This window comes from Arachis stenosperma, chromosome 4 (genome assembly GCF_014773155.1).
Source record: "Arachis stenosperma cultivar V10309 chromosome 4, arast.V10309.gnm1.PFL2, whole genome shotgun sequence".
Classification (NCBI taxonomy): domain Eukaryota; kingdom Viridiplantae; phylum Streptophyta; class Magnoliopsida; order Fabales; family Fabaceae; genus Arachis; species Arachis stenosperma.
The window spans coordinates 32,627,762-32,642,060 of record NC_080380.1 but is presented as its reverse complement, the minus strand read 5'-3'; the positions used below and the strand labels follow the sequence as shown (position 1 = coordinate 32,642,060).

At 31.9% G+C, this 14,299-nt stretch overlaps 2 protein-coding genes across 3 annotated transcripts; one reads left to right on the top strand and one right to left on the bottom strand.

Annotated features, from left to right (window-relative positions):
• Window positions 1-539: 539 nt before the first annotated feature.
• Window positions 540-4,769, top strand: LOC130973294 (protein ROLLING AND ERECT LEAF 2-like). 2 transcript variants are annotated; one of them, XM_057897756.1, is made up of 5 exons: window positions 540-681; window positions 1,399-2,712; window positions 2,874-3,085; window positions 3,286-3,509; window positions 3,941-4,769. In XM_057897756.1, exons 2-5 carry the CDS (start codon window positions 1,512-1,514, stop codon window positions 4,641-4,643), a joined length of 2,340 nt encoding a protein of 779 aa, XP_057753739.1. In that variant the 5' UTR covers window positions 540-681; window positions 1,399-1,511; the 3' UTR covers window positions 4,644-4,769. The 2 variants fall into 2 exon arrangements, with proteins under 2 accessions (XP_057753739.1, XP_057753737.1); XM_057897754.1 differs by having other exon boundaries at window positions 1,386-2,712.
• Window positions 4,770-8,244: 3,475 nt separating this feature from the next.
• Window positions 8,245-12,101, bottom strand: LOC130973328 (mitochondrial outer membrane import complex protein METAXIN-like). The gene is made up of 6 exons (XM_057897806.1): window positions 11,827-12,101; window positions 11,184-11,521; window positions 10,947-11,023; window positions 10,752-10,812; window positions 9,124-9,286; window positions 8,245-8,684 (listed from the first exon to the last, which is right to left on the bottom strand). Exons 1-6 carry the CDS (start codon window positions 11,984-11,986, stop codon window positions 8,491-8,493), a joined length of 993 nt encoding a protein of 330 aa, XP_057753789.1. The 5' UTR covers window positions 11,987-12,101; the 3' UTR covers window positions 8,245-8,490.
• Window positions 12,102-14,299: the final 2,198 nt, after the last annotated feature.

Below are 14,299 nucleotides of genomic sequence, written 5' to 3'. Positions count from 1 at the left end.
TCAATTAAATCGAATTTGATTAATTTAATTTATATAAAAATATTAAGACATGACGTATAATCTATTTGTATTTCAATATTTAAGACATTTATATAATTTTTAATTTTAAATTATTTATTTATTTATGTGAATTACCCTAATTTTCTACACTTTATCGCAATAAATATACTAGTACCTTATATAGTGGTATATTTGACCAGTCGTTTTCACGAAGACAAGCAAAATGGAAATTCCAACGAAATAACAAGAAAATGATGGAGTAAAAAAGGCATGTGTGGACCAGTGGCAGTCACGCAATTTGGTGCAACATGAAGGGCTATCAAATGCAGTTGTCGTATTCTCTATCTCGTTCTTCCTCCTTTATTAGCTGCCCAACCTGAAACCGAAACTCAACGTTTTTTATTTATAATTCTTATTTATTTATTTATTTTGTCTCTTTTATTTATTTATTTATTTGGTGGTTGCTTGGTATACTGTTTTTCTTTCTTCCTCATAAGTGTTTTGCCCTTTGACCGTTGCTTTTTTATTTTTTTTATTTTTATTTTCTCCCATACTTTATTTCTTTCTATGTTCATACACAGTGTGTTTCTTTCCCACTGATTCCACTCTCTATGATCACAACCACAACCATAACCATAACCATAACCACACTCTTCTTGCTTCTGCAGCCTCATTGTTTAGGTATTGTTCTCCATGAACACGAACATGTGCTGCTGATTTTTTTTCTGCATTTTATTATGGTTCATCTTTTTGTTATATATATAGCTAAACTTTAATATATAAACGGTAAAAAAAGGGAAGAAATTGAGTCAGGGAATGTTGGACTCTTGTCTTACGGAAAAAATGAGTACTTTGTCTTTGTGTTTATCAGCTTCTTTTATGCTTTTTTATTTTGTCATTTTTCCACCTTTGAGCTTCTTCATCTTCATTTCTTTTTCTGGCATTTTTTGCATTGTATCTCTTGATATCTGATTTTTTCTTTCTTATTTTTTCATTCTAGTTTGTGCATACTGGGCTTCATCTTCTACAATTGGTGATTGGTGACTTTTATTGTGTTTTTCTTATGTTATTTCCATTTTTGGGATTTTAGCTTCTTCTTCCACCTCTCTCTCTCTCTCTCCCTCTCTCTGTTTACCTTTTTCTTTTCACCTTGGTAAAAAAGAACAGTTCCCAGATGAAAAAAGGTTCATGCTTTTTTAATGCATTCTGCTTGGTTTTCTTGAAATCATGGAGGAAAGGCTTGTTTATGTTAAGCATTTCTAGATTTTCCATAACATGTCTTCCATTAGGATAGTTAAGTAGGCTTATTTGATTCACAAAATATAACATTTCATTTTTCCCCCTCTTTTCTTTCTAGATTTTCACTCATGTTGATGTAATTTCAGATTTTTATGGCAGATATTTTTGATTTCCTTATGAATTTGGTGTCATATGAAGGAAGACTCAAAGATTCCCTTTGATTTTCTTTTATTTCAATGCAAACTTGAGACATACATAGAGTAGATTAAGAAATGGGATGTTCTCAATCAAGGTTGGAAGATGAAGAGGCTGTTCAAATTTGCAAAGATAGAAAGAATTTCATCAAACAAGCTGTTGAACAAAGAACTCGCTTCGCCACCGGACACATAGCCTACATCCAATCCCTTAAAAGAGTCTCGGCCGCTCTTCGAGAATACATCGAGGGAGACGAGCCTCGTGAGTTCTCGTTGGACACAGTCATTGCCCCTCCTTTTGCAGCTGGGAAGAAGACTGGCCCTGGCTTCATTCCTATTTCATCAAAATCGTTCACACCCGCAGCAATTGAGTTTGGAGTTGGACCAAATTCTACACTGAAAGTGAATTACTTAAGGCCTGGTGGTAATCCGGCGGTTTTGGTTGAGGAAAGGCCTCCATCTCCGGAAATGGTCCGGGTTGAAACATATTCTCCAATGCACCATCATTATGGCAATGATGGATTTTTTGGCATGCAATATTCACCTGTGAATCCTTCAATTTTTCCTTATTCTCCAAGTAATAGGCCTAACATCCCTCCCCCTTCGCCTCAGAATTCGCAATGGGACTTCTTTTGGAACCCTTTTTCGTCATTAGACAACTACGGTTACCCTTCAAGAAGTAGCCTTGATCAGACTATTATGGATGATGACTACAGAGGGCTTAGGCAGGTCCGAGAAGAAGAGGGAATACCGGACCTAGAAGAAGACGAAACTGAACAAGAAGATTATGTTGGGAAGAGAAATGTGGCTGAAGAAAGAACCAGAAACGTTGGAAACATTGGAAAAAATGGAAACACTTCCAAAGAAGAAGTATTAGTTGAAGATGTTGACGAGGATGAGGAAGAGGAGGAGGAAGAGGAAGACGAAGAGGAGGAGGAGGAGGAAGAAGAGGATGGAACAGATAATGAAACTGAAACTGAAGCTGAGCATGATGTCAAAGAATCACAAGCAAATGGAAGTGCAACTCTGGAAGTATCGAAATCACAGGCTGCAGGCCATATTGGATCCAGTCGTCGCGAAATGGCTATAGGTAAGCAAGAAGCTAAGGAAGACTCGCCGGGTTTTACTGTTTATGTAAACAGAAGGCCAACCAGCATGGCAGAAGTGATCAATGATCTTGAAGCTCAGTTCACAATCGTCTGCAATGCGGCTAATGATGTCTCAGTGTTGTTAGAGGCCAAGAGATCTCAGTATTTACCAACATCTAATGAATTGTCTGGTATGATTAAACTAATACAAGTTTTTCTTTTCACATTCAGCGAATGCGTCTTTGTTTTCGTGTTCAGACATTTGTATTAGTTAGAATTATGAGATTACTTCTCATGTCCTTAAGAACAATGAATTATCAGGAATTATAGTTTGTATTAAATTTCGTTACAGCGTCGAAGTTGTTGAACCCAAAAGCTCTGTTCCGAACAGCATCCTCGCGCTCTTCCTCGTCAAGATTCTTAACAAATTGTCCGAGCATTAGAGAAGAAGTTTATGAGGGCACTAAAGATCTCATGGATGGGCATTGTATGATTTCTGGTAGTCACCATTCGACGTTGGACAGGTTAAACGCTTGGGAGAAAAAGCTTTATGATGAAGTCAAGGTAACATAGCCTTCAATCCATGAGGAAGTGTCAAGATCCCATAATTATATTAACATAATATGAAAAATTACAATGCTTCTAAGAAATGAGTATAAACCTTTGTTGTATGATGCACATTGTAGACATCACCTAATAGGCAGAGTTGTCATGATGTTTATTAGTAACTAATTTACTATGTCCTCCACTTTCTTCTTCAACAGGCCGGAGAACGGGTTCGAATGGCGTATGAGAAGAAATGGAAGCAACTTAGGAACCAAGATGTAAAGGGAGAGGAACCCTCTTCTACAGATAAAACAAGAGCAGCCATCAGAGATTTAGATACGCAGACAACGGTTTCAATACACACAGTTGAAGCTATTTCCAGGAGAATCGAAAAACTAAGGGATGAAGAGCTTCATCCCCAACTTCTTGAATTGGTACAAGGGTATGCATCAAAATCATTATCTCCATACATCTTTGTCTGGTATTTAGAGTCATTCTGGGTTGGCATATAGTAGCATTGGTGAAATATCTCACTACTTTCGGGAGTATTAAGTATAGATTTAGTTCAATATGATTATGCTTTACACTTGTTATTTAATTTCTATAATGTAGATAGATCACTATATGTAGACCATACAAGAAGTGGTCAAAGGAGATCTACGTGTAAACAGTCTAAATGATAGACATAATACATGATAGAGTTCAATAGCGTCGTTTGATTCATGTAGCCGAACCTACTTAGTGGGATAAGGCTTTGTTGTTATTGTTGTTGTTGTAGATCACTATGTGATGCAGATATAGTACACTAGCACAGCATTTAATTGCATTAAATATTTCTGGCGCTGATTCTTCAGTCATTCAAATAAATGACAGGCTAGCAAAGATGTGGAAAGTGATGGCAGAATGTCATCAGAAGCAGAAGAGAACCTTAGATGAAGCTAAGATGCTTCTAGCTTCTAAGTTACATGCCAGGAAACACTCCTCCATGTCGATGACTGATCCAACAAGGCTAGCCCGTTCGGCTTCAAATCTTGAATTCGAGATAAGAAACTGGCGAAACACCTTCGAGTCATGGATTACTTCGCAAAGATCCTATGTCCATGCGCTAGCCGGATGGCTTCTCCGGTGTGTGAGGTCCGAGCCTGACTTGTCAAAGTTACCATGCTCTCCTCACACTTCTAGTGGTACTCACCCGTTATTCGGACTCTGTGTTCAGTGGTCAAGGCGACTAGACGCCATACACGAAACAGCAGTGCTTGATGGCATGGACTTCTTCGCAGCCGGCATGGGGTCGATCTACTCGCAGCAGTTAAGAGAAGATTCTAGGCAGAACTCGTTTGCTTCGAGACGAGAAAATGGAAACATGGAAATTGTGGAAGTTGGAAGAGTAGAAGAGGTAATGACTACAGAAAAATTAGCTGAAGTTGCTATTAAGGTGCTTTGTGCTGGAATGTCTGTTGCTATAAGCTCATTAGCAGAGTTTGCTTTTGATTCTTCTGAGGGATACAATGAAGTTGTGAAGCAATGGGAGAATGGCAAGTGTCTGGATTCTTCTTCCACTGAGATTAGATCATAGATCTCTCACATTTTGTGGGATTTGTTAATTAATTAATTGGTTTAGGCTTTGTTTAGTTATGGTTGTTAATTAGTCAATGTAATTATTTGATGTATTTAAAGTAATCAATACAAGGCAAAATGGCAATGCCACATTTTGAGTTTTCATTGCTGTTGTTATTGTCTAAATGGATTTTGATTTCGGTATGTAGAGAATGCATCCCTTTCAAGAAAGAAATGTTATTAATTTAATTGGGTTAATGGTTAATTAGTGATGAACATTTTTTAAATTCGTCTCTACAAGATTTTATTAATTAAATTAATTCTTCAAATACTACAAATTAATGGTAAAAATAACTGGGAATGCGTAGACTTATCATACCCAATCTAATCCCCATATATTTTACCCATATGTCCCTATCCAAATGAAAACTGGAGGTTCACAGACCAAACAACATGTATTATTTATATATAATAAAACAAAATAACTAGAGCTTCAGTAGCATTAGTGCTTTTTTTTTTTCTTATTATTATTATTATTATCATGGAGTAGCATTAGTTCAACATTATTTCTCCTACTCAAAAAGTGTAACCTACCCTTGCCTAACCAAATCTAGCCTTGACTATTTTAGTTACGGATAATGTGGTAGGGTTGTATCATTGGATAACAATCAATAAAGCCAAATTGGGTTGAACTAGTTGAAGTATTGCATCATTTGGTTTCTTATCGAGTGAATTGGCAAATGGCAAGCATCGTATTATTTTTATAAAAAATCTTACGTGGACACCAAATATAGTTAATTTTCAACATGTAGTTAATTTTTAATATATAATATATATTCTATACGAGTAATTTAATAGCTAATTTTTAGTATATATAATATTATTATATTATTTAATAAAAAATTTTATTTTTTTAGAGATACTAAAATGATTTTTTTCAATTTAAAAATATACATTCTCCTTTTTTATAATTTTAATTTTTTTTAATTTATTTTAAATTTTATGTTAACTAATGTTAACTTTATTCATTATTTAAAAAAAAATAAATTATTTTGTACAAAAATACCCTTTAACAAAAATTTTATTTTTTTGTCATTAAATTTAGTTTACTAAAATGCTCTTTAATAAATTATTTTTTTATTCATTAAATTATATTTTTATCAAAATATTTTTTTTAAAAAATTTATTAATTAAATTATTTTTTTAAGATACCCTTCAATAATTTTTTAATTATTAAATTATTATTTTACCAAAATTTTTGTTAACAATTATTTTTATGGTCTGCTATTAATTTTTTAATATCAATATATATTATTTTAACATTAATTAAAAAAATCTTACCAATGTTAATATGTATAATAATTAATATATATTGATATCAAAAAATAATTTTATTAAGATTTTTTTATTTAATGTTAAAATAATATATATTGATATCGAAAAATTAATAGTAAAATATAACTATAATTCTTAATGAAAATTTTGGTAAAATCACAATTTAATCATTACAAAATTATTAAAGGGTATTTTAGAAAAAATAATTTACTTATTAATTTTTTTAAAAATATTTTGATAAAAATACAATTTAATCAATAAAAAATAATTTATTAAAGGATATTTTTTAAACAAAATTTAATAACAAAAAATAAAATTTTTGTTAAAGGGTATTTTTGTAAAATAATAATTTATTGTTTCTTGAAAAATAAATAAAATTAACATTAGTTAACACAAAATTTAAAATAAATTAAAGAGGAGATTTTTTAAAAATTATAAGAAAAGAGAGTGTATATTTTACAAATAAAAGGAAGAAAAATATCATTTAACTCATTTTACCATTTCTCAAAAAAGAAAGTAGAATTTTCTCTTTTTAATAACATGATAAATACAAAAAAAATATATAGCTCCATAGTAAAAATTTTTGTAAGAATATAGTTTAAAAAGATCAAATTAAAAATGTAAGAAAAATAAAATTTAAAGTAAGTTATTTTAATTTTCTTTATATATAGATATGGATATTAGTATGTTACTGTAAAAATACCATGATTAAAATGTCTTTATCTGGATGCATGGGGTCTAGGTGCTGTACATTCATGGCCGCAGCATTAACCTGCTGACATGGTAACAAACTTATCTTCGGACCATTACTTTATTTTATTTTTGTGAAATTTGTCCCCATTACTTTTAATATATATATTTTTTAAAAAGGTTTATATATATACACACTTTTTGGAACATAATTCTTGTCTACTATCTAATTATATTCATTTTAAGTAATTAGTTTTTGCTCACCTTGTTATTAAATACAGCGTACATAAAATTTAAATCTTCTTTTATATAAGGAGAAAAAGATAAATAGGTCATTAATTTTTTTATCTGTAGATATTTAAATAATTTGAAAATATATTTAAATTTGACTTTTTCAAAATCTGAATATATCAATTTTTCATGTTCATTTGGGTTTGACTCAACTAAAAAAATCAAATGTGATTCTTCTTGTATTGACCTGGTTGATACAGATACACACATGAGAGAATTTTTAAAATTAAACAAATTAGACTCAAAGATCGATATGTCCAAATTTTAAAAATGTCAGAGACTTAAATATATTTTTAAATATTTAATAACTAAAATGTCTACAAATTAAAAAGTTAGGAATTAATTTATCCTTTTTTCTTATATATTATATAGAGAGTGAGAGAGGAGAGAGAGGCCACAATAATCATATATGATTATTATTCTTTTAGCATGGTCATTCCAAACTTTATCTTTAGCATCTTATTAATTTAAGTAATTATTCTTTGAAAAAAATAATTCTAACCTAAATATTAATGTAAAACATTAAAATACTGTTTGTTTTGAGGTATTGGAACAGAAATTAAAAGATTGAAATTTAGTATTATGTTTGTTGGTCCAAAAACTGGTACTAAAATTTTAGTCTCTATCTCCAAAATTTCAGTATTTTAATACTTCTAAAAAGTAAGAATACAAGGGACTGAAATTTTTGAGAACAGAGACTGAAATTTTAATAACATTTTATACCTAAAATACCCCTATTTCAATTAATTAATTTTAACTTTACCTTTTGTAAAACTTAAATTAGAACTTTATTCTTATTCCAATCTCTGTTTCCCATTTTACACCAAACACAATACTCCCACTTTACACGACTTATTTCAATATCTGTCTCTCAATCTCAATCTCTCTCTCTTCCAAACACCACTTTACACCAAACACAATACTCCCACTTTATACCAAACACAATATTGAGACTTATTCTGTCTCTCAATCTCAATCTCTCTCTTCCAAATGTATTATGTTTAGTGTAAAATATATAGAACTAAATTATGTCTTAATATCTTATTTAATTCAAAATAAATATAAAGATAAAAAAAGAATATTTACTAAAATATCTTTTGTTATTAAAAAAAATATTAAAATTTACTCTCCATCTTCAAAAATTTCAGTCTGTGTCTCCACCTTTTAAAAATATTAAAAAAACAATTTTTTTTTTTTATCAAAAAACATCTAGCCACCAAACAGAATTATAAGACCAAGTCCCAATTCCCGTCTCTGGAAACAATCATTACCTAAGAAACCGAAAATCCCATTTGGATGGAAAGTTATTTTGCATTTTTTCCATTGCATGCAAATTATGGATGCTACTCAAAACAACAATCAATTAACTAACATCAACTCTTGTAGGCTCTACAGAAAAATGAATCCTAAAAAATAAAATAAAAATTATGGATGCAAATTTTCCATTTTTCTTTTAATTTGCATCTTACTAACAGAAGAACAGATCCCAGGCTCTGTAACTTTGTTATTAAGAAGTAAGAACAACAGCAAACTAATGAATGCAGTTTGTTTCAATCGTCGAGATCGTAGCCGGCACCATCATCGTCTATCTCACCATCACCACCACCATATCCAGACATGATGCTGAGGAAAAGAACAACTGCAACCAGCTGTGCTACCACAAAATATTTGGCCCTTCTTCTGAAGGTTTTCTCCTCCTTTGTTTCCTCCCTTTTGCTTTTCTGTTTGCTCTTGGCCTTTGAACCTAACAGGGAAGAACCAAAGTTTCACAAATCAAAGTTCACAAATTAAGAATGACAAGAATATCATAGCTCAAAGTAGGCAAATGCTAATGAGTTCCGGAGAAAATAAGGAGTGTGGCACTCCCTAAACCCTAAATCCTAAATACTGAAAACTTAAATTATAAATCCTAAACCCTAAATTCGAAATTCTAAATCTTAAATTCTAAACCCTAAATCTTAAACTTTAAATCTAAATGATTGATATAAAACATAATAAATAGAGAATTAAAATTTGTTTAATTAATAAAGGAGTGTACTCCTGTAAGGAACGTCTAAGGATGAGGGCTCAAAGTAGCAAATAAAACAAATTTTTCACCTTCACATCATGGTATTGTAACAGAATTCTTATGAAACTTATTTATCCGCATAGACTCAAAAGATAAAATCCAGAAAACATCTTACTTGAAGTTGAATGCGCTCTGGAAGCCGATGATGGCGCATCTGAACTGAAAGATGGATCATAGGAAGGGGATGTATCGGCTTCTATAAGTTCTCTCTTATGTTGTTGCACATATCTCACTAAATTAGTGTGTTCCGAAAATTTCATGCGCAGCGTCGATGATTCCTAATTGTACGTTAAAACCAGGGAACAAAGTTAAATTGCTTTCCTCAAAATGAAGATTCTTAGTGGTTTTAGTAAGCAATAAGCTACACAACTAGAATAAACTTAGCTGAGGAGAAAGTAAGTGGATTAAGGAAAGCATAGAGTAGCCATGAATAATGTGAAACTATAGTGCAGAGGATCACAATATCCCTTTTTTCATCACCTCAGCAATAGATGTCTTAAGTTGCTAATTTTATATGCATTGCTCCTAATTTAGAACTTCTCTTTTCTAGTGACATTTTCATGCATGTTCTCACATATTGCCTTTTACCAAAGTCTAAGTAATTTCTAGATGAACTCTTTTTAACATTAACTTTACTCCCTATATACTCCTTCAATTTCAAAATATCAGTCCGAAAACAAAAAATAATAAATAAATTGATGTCTCAGAATAATTGTCTGTTTTAAAATATCAAGATTAATTAATTTTTCCAATAACACCCTTAATTTAATTGTGACAATTGAATAAGCAATCTTTTGTAGTTGAAAACTGAGCTAAACATTGCAAAAGAAGATGCATGACTGAAATATTCAAGAGTGTAACACACAGTAAGCAGGATAGAAGAAGACATGCTTCAAGATTCAGGCATTATTTGAGATTGCAGTTTTCTATCAAACTTAAGAAAATTTATATATTTTCAGTAGACTAGCAACAAGAATATGACAATAAATTATTTATCATAGGGATTGTTGGGCAGTAAAGTATTATGAATGCAACAGTAAGATACAGGTATAGTCCAATTAAAGAAAGTTGGAAAGGAGAAAACAAGAGAAAATACATTATTCCAAGTTCCAACTGAACTTTTATAAAATTATTTGGTTTCTGATAATAATGCTGTTTAATACATGCAGTCAAGTCGCAACAGGACGGTCAAGATTTTCTTGTCTCTATGATATTGGAAATCATCAAATAAACACAATAATATATCTGTTTGCTACATTGTGAAATAAAATCGCCAAACTTGTACTAGCAAAATATACTGAAAGAAATACCCTGCTAAATTTTAAAAGTATCTTTCACTGTTATTAATAAAACACTACTAGTGAAATTTACTTCTTTGTTCAATAGCCACCCAAAAATTTACTCATATTCTGAATAAAAGTCTCTGCAGTCATAAAACTCAGCAACCAGAGTATATTGTGTACATAGACAGTAATGCCGCAATCAAATTTCCCTAGAACTTTTGAACTCTGGTAGGTACCCACCTTCCGACATTAGTTTTCTGGACGTTTGCTAAAATTTAAATTACTTTACTAAGTTTGATTATGTGATTGGCCATAGTTTTCCCTCTTATACCTCTGTCGTGATTGTTCATTGATTTTTTATCGATCAGTATAACCCAAGTTTCCATTAGTGTCATGTGCATCCACAGTTGTCTTTTGACAAATATAAAAAAGGCATGGTATAAGTGATAATATAACTCACGGGTAAAGCATGAAGAACGACTAATGCATGTGAAAGAAAAATAGCATCCATGCTTGATGACCTGCATATACAGAATAAAACATATTTAGAGGTCATCAAAAATCAAAACTTCCTCTCAAATAAGAAACCAAAATCTCACCATATATTGCACCAAGAAAGATAATTACATATATATAACACAGCCAGAGGAGTCACCTGTTTTGAAATAAGTAGTTCTCATCCCCTAACCACATTGACAAAGCATCATATGCAGAGTTAGCTCTCCCATAAATCTGTTGATCAACAATAGCTGCATTTGAATACAAAAATCTAAGGGAAAGCGTATACTCTATGTCGCACAAATACAAAAGCGAGTATTGCATATGACACATAAATATGCAACTTTATGACAAAGATTGGACTCGAATTTAAGAAGTTTAAGGTGAAACTGACCTCTTCCTCCTTCACCTCACCATTGTCTTTAGTTATGCCATGTTTCTGCTTCACCCAATGAGCTTTCTTCCAAAACAAGACCTTCCCAATAGGCCATGGAAGATCGAAGTAATAGATGCTATAAGCAGACGAACTATCACACCCCACCCAAAGCTCGTACTCGAGCGCATCGGCAAGCCAAGTTGTGAGCATCACCTTGGTTGGTATCCACTCTGGCAGTGATGAAACACCATCATCCAAATCACCAACTCCTTCCTCCTTCTTTAAGCCCTCAATAATCCCATCCTTCACATCATTGTATACCACAGAATCACCAGCCTCAAAGTAAGGAATTTGTTCTAACCACCAATAAAACCACACAACAAAACAAATAGCAAACTCAAATTACCAAATTGCTACAGAAAGAACAGAAACACAAACAAAAGATAAGAAATTGATCAAATGGGTATGAATGAGTGACACCCCCAAGAGCCTCAAACAAAGTCAAATAGTTAGAAGTCCAAAACTTTGGAATAATACAAAAAAAGGGTATATTCTATAATACTAATTTAACAATTCCTTTCTTCTATCTACTACTTGAACACAAATCTAAAATATCGAGCATGAAAAGAAAAAGACAAGAAGAAAAGAAGGGAATGGTTACCAGAATCAGGGTAGTTAAGGTGGAAGTCCAAGGTGAAGGGGAATTTGGAGAGCTTGAGATAGATGAAAGCTGACAAGCATTGTGGGCAACCTGTTGGGAGCCCAAAGCATGGTTTCCTCACAACAAGTGTGTGCCTTCTTCTCCTCTCACTGTCTTCCATTATCAACAACAACAACAGAAACGAGGTTAAGGTGGGGGATTTTTCGTTGTTACGAGGATGCTATGCCTATGAGATGTAAATGGAAGGGCACAAGAGAAAACGATACGAGTGATGAAGGTTCGTATTTGTGGCAGAATGGGCCACACGGGCCTCATTCAATACCCGTCTTCGTGTTCCTCTTTGGGCCAATGCCAAATATGGAAGTTCACATACTGTGTGTTTGGACTAAATCTCCAAATTGGTTTATCAAATTTACAAATTCTATCATTTTAGTCTTTTAAATGTAAAATTTACTATTTTTGTCTCAAGAAATTAGGGGTGTTCATGGAACGGATCGTATCCGTAAATCTGTAAATCTGTAGTAAATATTCGTATCCGATCTGAGAATTACGGATACAATCCGATCCGCAGTCTGATAGGATCAGATAGGATTCGATCCACACTCATTACGGATCGGATCGCGAATATCAGCTCTGCATCCATGTATCCAATCCGCAGATTCGCACAATAATAATTAGAAAAAGTAAATATATATATATATATATATATATATATATATATATATATTGTATTATATTTACCTGTTTGTATGTTTAGTTAGTAGTTATTATTCATATATTGTTTTATTTTATTTTTGTTATTTAGAAAAAAATTTATTAAAAATATTTTAGGAATAAATAGGTTTAAAAGTATGAAAGAAATATTTTTATTGAATTTCTTTTACATAGAAATATGATTAAAATAAAATGTTTAATTATGTGGATATACCTGATATCCGATCCGATCCGCAAATGTGCAGATCGGATCGGATTGGATCTGACGCTAAAAAAAGCGGATATCATATCCGATCTGATCCGATGGGAATGGTGCGGATCGAATCGAATTTTCGGCCATATCCAATCCGATCTGATCCGCGTACACCCCTACAAGAAATTTAGTTCAAGGTTTCAGTGTTTCTATTTTGAATCAGAAAAAACTAAAAAATGCTCAAATAGTACAAAACAAAAGGGATAACATTAAAGGGCATTAAAACAATAATTCGAATTCTAATTATATAAGTGGTGGGGATGAGAACGGTTTTTGTGACAAAAAATCAAACATTGGTTCAAAGGTGCATCAGCTACTGATACAAGTCCTTGAGCTGATGCTGTAGTAGTTGGTTAAAAACTTTCTTTGTTGTAAGCTACTTGAGCAATGTGTTTTTGTATATTCTACTTTCTTCTTTTTATGTTTTTATAATTTGATTATTGCACGAGTTTGATTTTTTATTTGGATTTTTGAATTTGATTATTGCATATTCTACATTGTTAATTATTTTTAACCACAATTTGTTTGGTAAAATGTCAATGTGTTATCATCTCAATTGCTTTTTACTTGATAAATTGTGGAAGCATCATCCACTAAGTTTTATTTTTTAGTATTGAATTTTTTGTCAATAATTACTTATTTTTGTGGTCCTAAAACCATTTGGCAAGTTTGAATATTCAATTATTGTTGCTTGTGTCATGTGTTGAACATCTGTATTTGATTTGAGAGTTACCTTTTCTTAGATTTGTCATGCTGAAGTTTTTTTCATAACAAGATTTTGCTCTATAATTTAGACCGTGTTTGAATATAGTTTGGTTATAGCATTGAACTTTGATTTCTATTATTGAGTTTGAATATTATTATGAGCTTGTTTGATTATAACCGAATTTTGTATGATGATTTAAAATGTGTTTAGTTATAATCTAATTATAGTATATGAGTTAGCTTAATTATGATAAATGTTTCTTTCCCTCTCGTGAGCGAGGTTGAGGCCTCTGCTGCTTCCGCTTTGCTCATCTTCAATTTGTGGTGGGGAGTTGATCAAGGCTCAGAAGGAAAAAAGAAAATGATCATTTTTCTTCCGCAGATAACTTTGTAGACGTTGACTCAAAGCAACAGCAGCAGAAACTTCCAAACGTAAATACACACAAAAAGACATCTTATCTAGAACGTTGTATATTATGAGAAGTTCAACATCACGCCACTAGAGTTTAGGTGTTTATTGGGAGTTTTATAATTATTTATACTTGATTCTTTTACCATATTTTGTTTTTCTGTACCTAGAAAAGAAAATTATACAAAACGGATCATGTGTGTAACACATGTTGCCCTGTCTCCCATTATCTTCTGTTTATCGAAGGATTTGTAGAGACTCATAGACTTGTAGCTACTCTTGTGATGTATCAATCATTTGAATCATTAGTTCTCTTATGATATTTAATTTTTTCTGTGGCAGTTTCAATATAATAAGATTTTGTAATATAATTTAGAGCATGTTTGATTATA